The 14,846-nt window shown below is 57.5% G+C and overlaps 1 protein-coding gene across 1 annotated transcript in view; it reads right to left on the bottom strand.

Moving 5' to 3' along the window:
* FER1L5 (fer-1 like family member 5) overlaps nucleotides 1-14,846 on the bottom strand; it is a 61,938-nt gene that overhangs the window by 8,931 nt on the left and 38,161 nt on the right. Inside the window, exons 20-36 of the mRNA XM_063695563.1 lie at nucleotides 11,504-11,628; nucleotides 10,510-10,610; nucleotides 9,822-9,999; nucleotides 9,589-9,744; nucleotides 7,988-8,119; nucleotides 6,559-6,722; nucleotides 6,177-6,291; nucleotides 5,346-5,448; nucleotides 4,609-4,772; nucleotides 4,350-4,517; nucleotides 3,999-4,137; nucleotides 3,781-3,858; nucleotides 2,271-2,452; nucleotides 1,886-2,047; nucleotides 1,494-1,598; nucleotides 297-449; nucleotides 54-216 (exon numbers count right to left, since the gene is read on the bottom strand). Of these exons, the coding sequence (XP_063551633.1) occupies nucleotides 54-216; nucleotides 297-449; nucleotides 1,494-1,598; nucleotides 1,886-2,047; nucleotides 2,271-2,452; nucleotides 3,781-3,858; nucleotides 3,999-4,137; nucleotides 4,350-4,517; nucleotides 4,609-4,772; nucleotides 5,346-5,448; nucleotides 6,177-6,291; nucleotides 6,559-6,722; nucleotides 7,988-8,119; nucleotides 9,589-9,744; nucleotides 9,822-9,999; nucleotides 10,510-10,610; nucleotides 11,504-11,628 (2,388 nt within the window). The remainder of the gene's footprint in view (nucleotides 1-53; nucleotides 217-296; nucleotides 450-1,493; nucleotides 1,599-1,885; nucleotides 2,048-2,270; nucleotides 2,453-3,780; nucleotides 3,859-3,998; nucleotides 4,138-4,349; nucleotides 4,518-4,608; nucleotides 4,773-5,345; nucleotides 5,449-6,176; nucleotides 6,292-6,558; nucleotides 6,723-7,987; nucleotides 8,120-9,588; nucleotides 9,745-9,821; nucleotides 10,000-10,509; nucleotides 10,611-11,503; nucleotides 11,629-14,846) is intronic.

Below are 14,846 nucleotides of genomic sequence, written 5' to 3'. Positions count from 1 at the left end.
CAGTGCAGGCTCGCTTGTGAGGCCTGGGGAAAGGCACGGAGGAAGGGCCATACTTGGAAGCTTTGGGTGCATGTAGTCTTGAGCCCAGGGGTCACAGAAGTAGGGCTGGAGGAAGTCGATGTTGGCCTGGCCCGTCACGGTCTGCTGGCCGAAGGCCCAGTTGTCTACCACCTTCACCACGAGGGGCAGTGCATAGGCCTCCTCCGTCGGCATGAGCTGCAGCCCCGAGGAGACGTGGGGAGCGTGAGACCCACAGAAGAAGAGGGCTGCCCAGCCCCTGCCCTGGGGCCTCTTACCACTGTGAGGACTAGGACAGACTCGGACTCGGGGAAGTTGGGGTTGGTCTGAAAGTCCCTGATGGGTTCTGTCCTCAGGGACTCTTCCCCGAATTCCACCAGGAGCTGGGGGGAGCTCGCCTTCTTCATGTTCCGAAGGCCCCAGGCCAGGATCTACCAGAACAAAGAAGGAGGACAGGACAAGGGGTAGGCAGCGCCTCTGTAATGGGGTCCTGGCCAGAGAAGGGGGCTGAGGAGCAATAGCGGTGCAGCAGGAGCCTGCAGGGCCAGGGAATGGGGCTGCAGAGGAGCCAGTGTCTGAAGGCGCACAAGGACAGGCTTCCCCGTCCTGTGAGGGATCAGTGCTTGTCCTCGGGGCTGGGACGCTGTCCCCTGACCCATGAGGGAGGTGCCCTCCGGCCACTGGCTGCATCCTCCACTGACCTCCATAGCCCGCAGGCATTGCCCCTCCTCACCCGCTGCCTTGTCTGGCCTCATCAGTTCTCAGGTAGGAGTTCCTGAAGCCGACTGCCTCTGAGGCCTGAAGAAGCAGGAAGTGCCTGGATTTCTCAGGGCCCCTGTGCCGTCTAGCTCATTGAGGACCCCATGGCCATTCAGTGACCTGGCACCCTGCCAGGAAATAGCTGCACCCTGACTTTGGGCCTCCTCGGGGCCCAAAGCGGGAACCAGCCAAGTTGCCTGATCTTGGGGAAGCCTTCAGTCCCAGAGGCCTGACCGTCTTGTGCTCTTTGCCACATTTGCGGCAGGGCACACAGCTTCTGAATGAGGACCCTCATGCTACTCTCAGAAGAGAGGTGAGCAACATCCTGGCATCTGCAGTCAGACAGGGCTGGGCCTAAATGGCCCTGTCAGTTAGTCCCTGCATCACTGTGCGTGGAATGTGTTATCTCTTGGAGCCTCTATTTCCTTCTCTGCAAAGTAGTTGCTACTGCGCAGGGGCAGCGTGAGTCCGACAAGTGATCATGCATGCTACAGCCCTTTGCCTGCTCCTCACTGCAGAGGTCTGTGGTAAAATGATTTCCAGTGTTACACCAGAACCTCTTCGTTTCTCTCCTGTCTCCCTCCACCTCCCAGGTAGTCTTTCTCGGGGTGTGAGCTTTGGATCCAGTAGTCAGGGAGGACCAGCAGAAGGCTGCAGCGCACTCCAGACCACCCCCGCCTGTCGTGCCCACCGTCCCCATCCCACATCGCCAGCACCTCAATGGCCATCCTCTTTATCGTGGGCTGGATGCTCTTGGGGAGTGTGTATGCCCCATTCTTCCAGGGAACGCTTAAGATAGGCAGCTGCTTCTCTCCAAGCTTCTGGGGGAGGGCAGGGAGCATGAAGCCCTCTGGGCTGGTCCTGCTGCCCTCACCCCCACCTCAAGCAGGTCCCTCAGAGGCCTCACCGAGCCCAGAGCCCCATTGGTAGGGGCTGGCAGGGGAACTTAGGGGAGAGGCTGGTCAGGCCAGCATCACCAAGCCCACAGCTAGGGATCCTGGGCCCCAGGCATTTCCTGACAGGGTGGAGTTGGCCCCCGCTGGCTGGGGGTGGGACGGGGAGGGGCACTGAGTGCCGTACTTCCCAGCCAGGCCCTCTCTCCCAATACCTCAGTCTGGAGGATCAGCTCACAGGATGCCAAGATCTCGCCCTCTTCCTTCCCCAACTCCTTTACAAGGGGATGCCACCTCATTGGGGGCAGGATCCGGTCCTGGAGATCCAGCCAGACCATTGGGGGCCACACGCTCCGTCCCCACAAGCTCTCCTTGCCCTGGAGGGGGGAAGTTCACAAAGCATGGAGGCCATGCTGGCAGGGCCTAGCTGTCTCTGGGCTTCTCAAGGCAAGGGCAACAGCTGGCAGGTGAATTTCCATGGTGCTGTCTGCACGTCAGGCCTCATGGGAGCACTTTCCATACATTTTCATCTAAAATAAATCCCCTCAGCCACTCTGTGAGGTGGGTCCTCTTCCCCTTGCTCTGCCCAGCCCACCTTACCCAGAAGTCACGCTGCCACAGCTCCAGCACCACAAGCGGTGGGTTCTCTTTGGTGTCCTGCGGGTTCTCGTACAGAAGGAGGTGCTGGAAGATGAGTGTCTGGGCCCATGTGGGGCCTGCAGAGCTCCTCAGGGTTTGGGTGCACTGGCTGTGGTTCAGGAAGACCACCCGAATGAAGGGCCCTGGAGGGGTAGAGGAGGAGGTAGCAGTGTCTTGAGCTGGGAAGAGGGGCTTTCCTCTCCTCTGCTGCTGCAGCCACTGGACCCAGTGGGGCCCAGGAGGGTCAGGCAGGGCAGCCACTGAGGCCTCCCAGAGGCCCCCTCAGAGTCAGCTGCAGAGCACCGGGGCCTGTCACCAGAGGCCAGGCATCATCTGGTCCCATCCACAAGTTCTGTTTGCCTCCCAGGGTTGAAGCCTGGGCCTCACAGAGATGGAGGGCAGGGGATCCTCTGGAGGAGTTCTAGGGACGAGGCCACTTGTGACTGCCCTTTCTTTTTTTTTTTCTCTTTTTTTTTTTGAGTCAGAGTTTCGCTCTTTCGCCCAGGCTGGAGTGCAGTGGCACATCTCGGCTCACTGCAACCTCTGCCTCCTGGGTTCAAGCAATCCTCCTGCCTCAGCCTCCCGAATAGCTGGGATTACAGCCGCCCGCCACCACGCCCGGCTAATTTTTGTATTTTTAGTAGAGACGGGGTTTCACCATGTTGGCCAGGCTGGTCTCGAATTCCTGACCTCGTGATCGGCCCACCTTGGCCTCCCAAAGTGCGGGAATTACAGGTGTGAGTCACCGCGCCCGGCTCTGTGGCTGCCCTTTCATGGCAGCAGCAAGTGGCCTGGCATCAGGGAGCGTCACATGGGCCTCTCGATGTGGGTGGTGAAGCCCAAGGGACACAGCTCCCTTGGAGCCCTGCCACCTACTGTCCCCACTCCCTACAAACAGCAATAAGGACCAGGCTGGAGCACGTGGCTTGTCTCCTGAAACTTTCACTGGGGCGTCCTCACAGGACCAAGGACAGGCCCTCCCCACAGGCCCCTCCGCCTCTGTCCAAACACGAGTGGTACATGGTTCCCAAGCATACTGCCCTGTCTCTTGCCCTCATGCCCCACCAGTAACTGCCAGAAAAGCTCCTCCCTCTTCCATGCCCAGCTAAGTGGCCACCACTGGGATGGAGCCCTCTCAGCTCCCACTTCTAATTCCACAGCACTGGGGTCACGCCTCAAGAGCAGCCCTGCCTCGTAGTCTTTGTTTTGTGTCTTTTGCCCAAACCAGGACCATGAGCTGCTTGGGAGAGGGGTCTGCGTCTTTGTCACCCTCATCCATGCCCCTGTCTTTACACTGCTGAGCAGCTGACACCAGGACCCAGGGACAAGGCTTGCAGCTGGTGAGGGGCCGACGGGCAGGGGCCCTGGCTGGGACTGCAAGCAGGGCTGCCTTGGCTGCTGCAGGAACACAACCCTGCTCTCCTCCCTGAGGCCTTGTCCTCAGCTGGGGACAAGGCTGCCTGCCACCTACCTTGGAATGTCAGGATCTGATTGGACACCAGGTTCCGGGCCTGGTAGATGTAGCAGAAGAGCTGGTAGTAGTGGGGCTCTGGGGAAAGAGAAGCCATGCCTGTTACCTGCCCCAGGACCCCAGCGGCTCCCTCTGACTGCCCCCACCCCGTCCCCACCCCCTGCCCTCGGGTACTGGCCTCTGGGGCCATTCAAGTAGACTCCCAAGTCAGTGCTTACTATTGAAGGTGCAGTAGATGAAGGGCAAGTTGGGGGGCTGGGTGTCCTGCCTCTGGGGGTCCCTGAACTGTCTGTCCAGACCCCATGGCCATGTCTTGCTGTCCTCTTCCTTCCCAGCATGGTATTTCAGATCCATAGCCTGCACCCAGGACAGTCTCCCCTGAGGCTCTTGGGTGCTGCTCCTGTTTCCTCTAGCCCAGGCCCAGTCGCCCTCCTCCCTCACACTGCCAGCCTCGCAAGCCTGAGGAACAGAGGCCCTTCCTCCGCAATCAGCGCCCCAGCCAGGCCAGGCCCTGGCTTCTCTGGGAGGTGGGGTTACAGGCAGGCATCACCCAGGCTGTGAGGCTTTACCAAGGACCCCTCCAGGAGGAATATGGGCGCGATGCCCTTGTCCTTGTTGGGGGCCAGCCTGCGGCGCCAGCAGCGGCGGCGGAACCGGCTCTGGGGCTGAGGGTTGAGGTGGAACTTGGAGCCGAAGGTGTCATACTCCCAGCCCTCCTCCTCACCCTTGGCCAGGCCCTGCGGTGGGGAGGAGAGCAGGGTTGTGTTCCTGCAGCAGCCAAGGCGGCCCTGCCCACAGTCCCAGCCAGGGCCCCCGTCGACCCCTCACCAGCTGCAGGAAGGAGAGGGTCTCCTGCTCCTGGCTCAGCTCCCCATGGTTCCTGAAGCGCACACGTGCCCAGCGCCGGCGGCGGCACGAGTGGTAGGTCTTCTCCACCGGGCTCCAGACCTGGGGCAGGCCCGACGGTGGGATCCCCACTCCATACTCCCAGCCTGCGGTGGGTGGACCATGGCCTCTGAGTCCTCAGGTGCCCGCAGGTTGGGAGGCCTGGACAGGCCCGGGAGACAGGCCCTAGAGGGGCATTACTTCCCTCACATCCAGGTCTCTGGCCCTGAGGTGTGGAAAGGAGAGTGTGGCTACACTGTGTCACCTGAGTGGCCTGGGCCCAGCTGCCCAACTTACAAATGAGGCAAGTGAGACTCAGAGAAGTCCTGTGACTCGCACAAGGCCACAGGTGGTGGCCACCTTGAGACTTGCAGCCCATCCGCATTCCTGCCCTGGAAGTGCTGTGGGTGAATTCAGCCGCCACGTGACAGCCTCCTGTTCACCAGCATCTGCCACGCCTTGCTCTGGGCCAGGCTTCAGGACACACTGAGGGCCTGTGCTGTCTCAAAACTGGGGCCCATGCGTAAGGAAACGCTGGAGATCCAGCTCTGGAGGCCAGGGAGCCCCAGGAATTTAGGCGTAACCCACGGAGGGCTTGGCTGCTCTGATCCCACCCTGCCGGCTGCCGTGATTTTGAGGCCCTGGTCTCTCCCGATCCCAACCCTGACCAAACGACTGACCCTTACTGTCCACTGCGTGGTTCAGCTCCACCACCCAGTCCTTCTTAAAGTGCCAGCCTTGGGGGCACTTCACGTTCTCCCGGGCCTCCATGGGCTGTCCATTCTGCAGGTGGACAGAGAGGGCGAGCGAGGGGCACATGAGCTGGGAGGAGGCTGCCCTCCCTCCCTCTTCCCACACCTGTGTGCGTGCCTGCTGTGGCCGCAGCAGCCTCCCACTCCGGGCCAGACTGTGCTTGCCACTCCTCATACCACCAGAGCCATCACTGAATATGCTCCAAGGACCTGCCTTTCTGCGCTGGAAACTGCTCCTCCTCATTGTAAAGGGGAGACCAGCATGCTTTTGAGATCAGTTAAACCCACACTACCCAATACAGTAGCCACCAGCCGCCTGGGGCTACTCTAGCTTAAATGAGTTAAAATTCAAAGTTTAATTCCTTCATCTCACTAGTGCCGCATTTTAAGCACTCAATAGCGACACGTGCAGATATAGAAGATTTCCATCATCACGGAAAGTTCTACTGGACAGTGCTGGGTTAGCCTACCCCAAGCAGATTCTCTCCTTCGGGGTAAGCAGCACCTTTGAAGGAGGCCTAGGAAGAAACATTGCCTCCCTTTTGTTGTTTCTCAGTCTTATTTAAGGTATTTCTACAAACCCCTCACCCCATCAGTGCTGAGAGAGAGTGCCTGAGGGCTGGTGCGCTCACCCGGGGCCCCACACATAGTGCAGGGCATAGGGCTCAGACCCTTTCCACTGGGACCCCCAGCTTCCAAGGCGCCCCACCTGGTGGCCTTGCTTGCCCCCTAACCCGAGGCAGCTTCGGCCCTGCTCACCACATCTGTGTTTGGGATGGCGGCAGGCCCCCAGGCCCCTCTGGTGTCACGGCCCTGGTTCTCATATACCTCCTCCAGCACCTGGCTCTTGTTGATGTCTATGTCCAGGAGGAGCCTGGGGGTAATGAGACCCCAAGTTCCCAGCACACCTCCCCAAGCAGCCCCTGGGGCCGTCTTCTGCTGGCCAAGCATTCCCATACCTGGCATCCCATCCCCACCTGCTCTGGGCAGGACAGGGTGGTGGGCAGGGCCCTTGGCCTGGTGCACCTCGGCCCTCTGGCACCAGGCTTAGGGGCTAGGTACCCATCTTTCTGGGCTGCCGCGGACTGGCCCTCCCAGGTGAAGTGTCCCCTCTGGTGGGGCCTGCCCCCTCTGGCCTTACCTTCTCTGAGGTTCCACTGTCCAGCTGTCCTGCCAGTGCCATCCCAGGGGTGGTTGGAAATCCGTCATGGGGAGGGTCTTGTTCCCCATGACATCCGAGAAGTTGGGGCAGTGATACAGCCCCTGCTGCCCCCACTGGTCTTTATACTTGGCCTGATTCTCATACTAGGGGAGGGAAGCTTGTCAGGGCGGCCGCCTCCTCTAGCACAAAGTGCGGGGACATGGGCCTCCCCTGGGCCCCCTGACTCTGGGCTGCAGGGGCATCCTAAAAATGTGGTAGCCAGGCAAGAAAGGGCCATGTCCCCATTGCACAGGTGAGGGCACTGAGGCCCAGAGGTCAACCCTGCCCTGGATCACTCAGCTGGCAGAGTGGGGTGGATGCTGCATGTGTGGACAGAGATATCATAAGACATCTATGTAGTGCTTGGAGGCACAGAGGTGGAGAGGGGTCTGGGGTGAAGGGGAGGGAGCAGGGCCTGAGTTCTCAGCAGGGAGAGTGTGGTTGAAAAGGCCCAGAGGCAGCAATGGTGGTCAAGTGGTGCAGGAGGGCTAGGCTCCCCAGGGTCTGCAGTGACGAGGCGGCAGGGAGCTGGCATCAAAGGCACCGGCCCAGTCCTCCGGTGCCCGCTGAGCATGCAGGCCCTGCTCCCTGCCCCGCACCCTGAACTGCTCTCCACCTCTGCGCCTCCAAGACCTACGGAGCTGGTTAGACATATTATGATGTATCCATCTACACATGCAACTTAGACACTGCAAACGTATGTTTTAATTCAGTAAGTTAAAAAGCCTGACGCTCAAACCTTATTTCCCCTCTGCTGTTCATGTGGCTTCCTGAGCCATGTCCTTCCCCAGGGGAGCCAAGGACATCTCCCCTCCTCTGGTTCTAGAGCAGTCCCTGGCCGCCGCCCGCCCACTCCCCAGGTTGATGGTTCTGTGGGCAGATGCCTCAGATCCTGCTCCTCTACCATTCTAGGCCTTCACCTCCTGGGACCCCACTGGGGCCTGCAGGGGTCCCGGGCTGCCCTGTTGGTGATGGGTGAGGCCCCTGCAAGTCAGAGCCTTGCTCACTTCACATGCTGTTGATGAACTAGGAGAAAGCTCGGAATAAACCTGCATCAGGGAGAGGGGGACCAGGCCCCGGAGGTCACTTAGTCACCCCCTTTGTCTCCACACGTGTATGGAGCATCAACAAGAGACCAGAGCTGGCAGTGTCCAAGATTGCTTTGATCTCTGCCTCCTCCAGCAGACTATCTCCTAGCCCTCAGTTTCGGTCAGGAATTTTTTCTTCCTCTTCAGTGCAGGGCTACTGAAGCTACACCCTCCCTTCTCACGCCAAATCCCCTGCAGGGAGGCCATCTCTTCCCTACGAGGCCACCCTACCCCCACCCCCGCGTGCCTGCCCTGGCCTTGGGCTGCCGCTCACCACTCACCATCTCAGCATACACCGCTGTGTCACCCTGGCGGAGCAGCTGCAGGTCCTTGCTGTCTGTGACATTGCCAAGCCACATGCAGACCCGGAGGTGAGCTGGGAGCACATCCTTCTGTCCTTCACCCTCTGGGTACTGAGCCAGAGGCCGATCGGTCCCACAGGGGCACTAAACACCCTGAACGCCACCCCGGCCACCCCCCAAGTGGGCTGTACCTGCCCCTTCCCCCCGAGCCCTAGGAGCGGGGCCCTCACTGAGCTGAGTGCTGGAGCTGTAAGTGAATGGCATAGAGTTCTGTTCTGCCCTCCAGAGTGGGGTGGCTCCACCCTGGGAGCCATGAAGCAGAGAGGCTGGGAGTGCCTCACAGAGGGAGTAGCAGGGACGTTGATAATGGGACTGATGGACATTCCTTGTGTTCTTGTTATGGGCCGGCACTGTGCCAGTTGCCCAGTGTGCATCGTAGTCCTGGATCCTCACACCCCACCATGAGGAGGGCATGGTGATTGCCAGGCCCATTCTACAGAGCAGCACGCTGAGGGCTGGGCATGGCCAGGAGTTGGCCTAAGGCCACACAGAGCCAGGATTCGTGTCTCAGGGGCTCTTGCAGGATGCGAAGGACTCTGGTGGGCATGGAAGGAGCCTTGCGCGTTGGTGGAGAGGGCAAAGGGCAGGTACAGTTGGGGCCAGGAAAGCCCAGAGTGTCCTTACTGTTGAGAGTATGGGCCAGAGAGAATGGATGCAGGAACAGGGGCCAGGGGCCAGGGGCCAGGCGGCAAGGCGGCACCTTCTCCAGGAGGCAGTGGTGAGCCAGGGAGTCTCTGAAGGGGGAGGGAGTGGCCCCCACGTCCCCCCAGGGAGGATTAGAAGCAGGGAGGCCACTGTCACAGCCGGGGGTGGGGGTGGTGGTCAGGGTGTTTAGTCTTATTTATAGCTTGCATCTGATATGATGGGCTGGTACCAAACCTTATAGACATTAAATATTTTGGAGATCACCCCGTCACGGTCCAGGGAAGAGATGACAAGGGGCTAGACCAAATGGTGGCCATGAGGATGACAGAGGAGGTGGATTTGTTTTCTGGTTTTTTGTTTTTTTTTTTTTGAGACGGAGTCTCGCTCTGTCACCCAGGCTGGAACAGTGTCACGATCTCAGCTCACTGCAACCTCCGTCTCCCAGGTTCGAGCGATTCTCCTGCCTCAGCCTCCCATGTAGCTAGGATTACAGGCATGCGCCACCATGCCCAGCTATTTTTTTTGTATTTTTAGTGGAGATGGGGTTTCACCATGTTGGTCAGGCTGGGTCTCAAACTCCTGACCTCAGGTGATCCACCCGCCTCAGCCTCCCAAAGTGCTGGGATTACCTGTGAGCCACCGCGCCCAGCGAGGAGGTGGATTTGGGGAACATTTAGGAGGTACATGGACTTGGCATCACCCAACATGCTGACAGCCACAGACCCCTCTCTTCCTCTGGGGACTGTTTCAACCCCATTCCACGTGGTTAAGGGACCAGGAAAACAGGCCCCATAGAGGCTGCCCTGCGAGTTCAGGGGGCTCCCCTGGGGGCATTTCTCAGCCCTGTCCTCCCCTGAGGAGCCCCTGATTCCCACCTGTAGGAAGAGTGTCTGTATCTTCCCACAGAGCCTGCCGGAGTGCAGAGCCCCTGCCGGGGAGAAGAGGACGGAGTGGGCAGGCACCTGTGCATAGGCCACTCGCTGCTCCTTGGCCACCAGCCAAATCATCACATCAGGGAGGCCCATCTGGGGCTGCCGAGGTGGGAGAACGTCAGGCCCTGCGCGGCTGGCTCCCAGCCCTGCTGCAGGCCAGTGTGTGCAGCACCCACCTCAGGGAGCACGGCGTTGAGGCGGTACAGCCAGTCCTCCGCTGTGGCCACCATGTCCTTGGGCTTGGCTTGCTTGGCCTTTTGGGCCAGTTCCTGCAGGAGGAGGCTGCGGAGCTGCCACCTCTTCCTGTCCAGGCTGGTGGCTTTGGGCTGATAGGTCATGCAGGGCAGAGGGCGCCTGTGGCCAGGACAGGGTAGCAGGGGCTGGACCTCTCTACTGCCTCCCAGTGTCACCATTCCTGCCCTACCTTAGGCCAGCGTGCCCCTCCTGGCCTCAAGATCCTGCCCCCATCCGCTGCTGGCCTGGCCCAGGAGCCCTTCCCACTGCTCCATAGGAAGCCTGCTCGCTGTGTGTCCAGCCCTGGGTTCTCATCCAGTCCTCTCCCTTCCTCCCAGGGCCTGCAGGGAGGTGGGGCTATGTGGGCTTGTCTGGAGGAAGGGGACAGGCTGGCTTAAGAGGAGCCTCGGGTGTGGGTGTGGGGTAGCAGGGACCATTCTGATGGGGCGGTCAGGGGGCCTGAATGGGAAGGGAGAAGCGACTCTTGGGGTTTCCCGCTGGGGAGAGGTCTGAGCAGTGCTCCTCCCCGAGGAGGGCGGGGGGAGGTGTTCAGGGCACTGCACTGAGTCCCCAGGCCCAGATCTGGCTCAGCTCCAGGCCAGCTGTATCCCGGAGTGCCCCCACTCCTACTTGCAGTCCTCTGCCAGCTCCCTCAGCAGTTTCTCCCACTGGTAGAGGAGAGCTGGATCCTTCGGATTCCGTGTGGATTTCAGGGTGTCCAGGTTGGCTTTCTGCCCAGCAGGAGAGAAATGGTGAGAGAGCCCGCCTCAGCATGGAGCCCAGCTGGACAGGCCACAGGGCTGATTGGCCCAAGATGTTTTCAGCCACGACCTTGGGAACTTTGAGGGATAACCTGGTGATATCAGTTCAAGGTTGTCCACAACTCCGAGGCTAGGAACCCCCCACATCCTTCCTGCTACCCAACAGAAGAAACAGGTGGCAAGAAGCCGGGATGGGGTAAGACTGGGAAAGCAGTGCAGAGCCCAGACCTCCACATAGGCATGAGAAAGTCATGCCAGAGGTGCCAGCCCCAGGTGGCTCCCGAGAACTACACTCCCAACAGGCACTTGAGACCGTTTCTGATCTCGCTCCTTCCAGCTTCTATGGTCTTATCTTCATGTCACCTCCATGCCTCCCCCCGATCCTGCCGAACTTCAGAAACCAGCACATTGCCGCGGCTTTGCAGGTTATTCCCTTCTACCCCCACCCAGCCCCCAACAAAATCCTATGCATTCTTCAAAACCCTGCTGATGTGTCATCTCCTTTGTGCACACCTCCTCTGACTATCCACTCTTCCTCTCCTCTCCCCACCTTCTCTCTCTGACCCTATAGCACCTGGTACCTGCATCTCCATCATAGCCCTAGTTGCACTGCACAGTCACTGCCTGCATGTCTAACTTCCCTAGACAGTGAGGACAGGGGCTGTGTTTAATGATCTTTGTGTCTTCAGTGCCTAGCCCTGCTTCTGGCACGTTCTTCTCAACAGTGTGGAATGAATGCATGAATGAGCTGTGTGACCAGTTTCCTGCCACTGTGATGCAGTTTCCCGCCACTGTGATGCAGTTTCCCAAGTCTCCCAGCCACACTCTGAACCCTTCCCAGCATCGGCTCCCGCACCACTCACCAGGCGGTCCCGAGTGAAGTGGAGGAGGTTGAGGCAGTTCATGCGGAAGCTGACGTCCTCCCAGTTGGAGGTCACGGCCACGACAGGCTTGGTGTTGTACCAGGGCACATAATGGTAGATGTTCCCTGAGACGCAGAGACACATGGAGGGATGGGGTGTCTGGGGGATTCTGGGAGGTCTCTTCTCACTGTGCTCCCTCCGAGGACCTCTCTGGACCACTGCACCCTCAAAGATGCGACCTGCTAACAATGCTGACTGGAGCCCTCCAGCTGGGAGGCTGGGCTGGGGCCCAACTGAGAATGTGAGAATGTGTGCACTTTGACCCTTCATTGTCACATGGCCTTCCAGAGTCCCCAGTTTCCAGTGGGAAAATCCAGGCTAGCAATGGGAAGCAGTTTCCCTGAGGTGGCATAGCCAGGCGGTCATAACGCAGGCGCCTAGCTCCAGAGCCCTGGGTTCTGAACCTCAAGCGAGACGCCAGGGGTAGGGGCACGGGGCACGCCTCTGGGTGGGATGGGGGCAGGGGGAACAAGTATAGATAAACACCCCTGATGGGTGCCACAGACTGAGTTCCCTCGCCATGTTCCTTATTGAAATGAGGTGGAAGTGAGACCAAACGTAGAGGATTCTGAACCGCACTGCTGCCGAGTTGGCCTTAGAGGCAGAAATCCACAGAAAACGAACATTTAACATGCAGAAAATCTGTGAGGCAAGTGAAATCCAAAGCTGACTTTTGTTCTCCAAATTTCTGGAAAGTTCTTGGAGAACTTGTGCTTTTCTTTGGCGACTATGGGAGGAATGGGGGGCAGAAGAGAAAGCCTAGGGCTGACCAGGTGGGCAGTCTAACAGGGACCCATGTGCTACAGACTGGCTGTGTCCCCCCCCCGGAAAGGCATACTCAAGTCCCAAACCCCAGGACCTTAGCATCTGGCCTTATTTGGGCGGGGGGTGGGGGGCTTTGCAGATGTAATGTGTTAGGATGAGGTCATACTGGAGCAGGGTGGGCCCTTAAGGACTGGGGTCCTTATGAGAAGGGAGACAGAGAGATGGCAGTTGAGTGAGGACAGACACAGGGAGACACTGTGCGAGAGCAGAGGCAGGATGCAGCTGTGAGCCCAGGAACACCAAGGACCACAGCAACCGCCAGAAACCAGGAGGGAGCCATGGCCAGATTCTCCCTCAGAGCCCTTGGCAGGGGTCAACACTGACACCCTGACTTTGAACTTCTGGCCTCCAGACCTATGAAAGAATGAGTTTCTGTTGTCTAAAACCACCTGGCTTGTAGTACTTTGTTACGGCAGTCATACACCATGCAGAGCACGAACTCCAAATCCTAAGCCGTTGGGGCCGGGGAATGAGAAGTGACCCATCACACAGGAGGGGACAGTGGGGAAGCTTGCCTGTCTCCAGTGTGGCTCTCTGGGTGGAGGGGAAGAAAATCTTCCCCAAAATTTGTAGCAAGTGGGGCCTCACGGATGTTGGCATTCGGTGCTTATGTTATCTGTGTAGCCTGAAGAGTGTCCAACAAAAAATTTAATTTAAAGTGGTCTCAAGTAGTTTGTTACCAGCCTGGGTAACACAGAGAGACCCTGTCTCTAATTAGCCAACCATGGTGGCTCATACCTGTAGTCCTAGCTACTCAGGAGGCTGGGGTAGGCTTGAGCCCAGGAGTTTGAGGCTACAATGAGCCGTGATCATGCCACTGCACTGCAGCCTGGGTGACAGAGTGAGACCGTGTCTCAACCAATCAATAAAACAAAGTGGTCATAAATAAATAAATAAAAATAAAGTGGTCCCTGCTTGGCAGTGTCCCAGGTAACTGGAAGAAGCAAGCCAATCCTCTCTGGAGAATGAAACTTTAGCCAGACCTCAGAGAATGCCCACAAAGTTCCAAGAAAGTGAGCAGCTGAGAACCAGTGTACATACTCCTAACCCATCAACTCCGCTCCTGTATATGCCCAACAGAAGGGCATATACAGCATCAGTGAGACACATGGAGAAAAATGTTCATAGCAGCTCTCATCATAATAGCCAAAAGTTGGAAACAGCCAAAATATCTCTCAAAAAATCTCTTGGCCGGGTGCAGTGGCTCACGCCTGTAATCCCAGCACTTTGGGAGGCCAAGGCGGGAGGATCACCTGAGGTCTGGAGTTTGAGACCAGCCTGGCCAACATGGCGAAACTCTGTCTCTACTAAAAATATAAAAAAAGAATTAGCCGAGTGTGATGGTGGGCAGCTGTAATCCCAGCTACCTGGGAGGCTGAGGCAGGAGAATCACTTGAACCCAAGAGGCACAGGTTGCAGTGAGCCGAGATTGCACCACTGCACTCCAGCCTGGGCAACAGAGCCAGACTCCACCTCGAAAACAGCAACAAAAAAGGGCCAGGCACGGTGGCTCACACCTGTAATCCCAGCACTTTGGGAGGCCGAGGTGGGCAGATTACCTGAGGTTAGGAGTTCAAGACCAGGCTGAGCAACATGGTGAAACCCCGTCTCTATTAAAAATATGAAAATTAGCCAGGAGTGGTGGTGTGCGCCTGTAATCCCAGCTACTTTGGAGGCTGAGGCAGGAGAATTGCTTGAACCCGAGAGGCGGTGCAGTGAGCCGAGATAACGCCACTGCACTCCAGCTTGGGCAACAAAGTGAGACTCCTTCTCAAATAAATAAATAAATAAAATAAATAATCTCTCAAAAATCTCTCAGTAGTAGAAAGGATAAATTATGGTATGTTCACACAATAGAATAATACACAGCAGTCAGTGAATGAGCTATGACTATACCCTATGTCATCTGGCTCTATGAACACACTGCACAAATAGAACAGTGAGCAAAAGAAACCACGATATGATTTTTTATATCATATCAAAACCATATATCAAATGTACAAATTATCTTTAAAAAATTATTATTATTATTTTTTAAAGAGAACACTAGTTCTCAGCTGCTCACTTTCTTGGAACTTCGTGGGCATTCTCTGAGGTCTGGCTAAAGTTTCATTCTCCAGAGAGGATTGGCTTGCTTCTTCCAGTTACCTGGGACACTGCCAAGCAGGGACCACTTTATTTTTATTTATTTATTTATGACCACTTTGTTTTATTGATTGGTTGAGACACGGTCTCACTCTGTCACCCAGGCTGCAGTGCAGTGGCATGATCACGGCTCATTGTAGCCTCAAACTCCTGGGCTCAAGCCCACCCCAGCCTCCTGAGTAGCTAGGACTACAGGTATGAGCCACCATGGTTGGCTAATTAGAGACAGGGTCTCTCTGTGTTACCCAGGCTGGTAACAAACTACTTGAGACCACTTTAAATTAAATTTTTTGTTGGACACTCTTCAGGCTAC

Source organism: Gorilla gorilla, chromosome 12 (genome assembly GCF_029281585.2).
Source record: "Gorilla gorilla gorilla isolate KB3781 chromosome 12, NHGRI_mGorGor1-v2.1_pri, whole genome shotgun sequence".
Lineage (NCBI taxonomy): Eukaryota > Metazoa > Chordata > Mammalia > Primates > Hominidae > Gorilla > Gorilla gorilla.
This window is presented reverse-complemented; position numbering and strand designations above follow the sequence as displayed.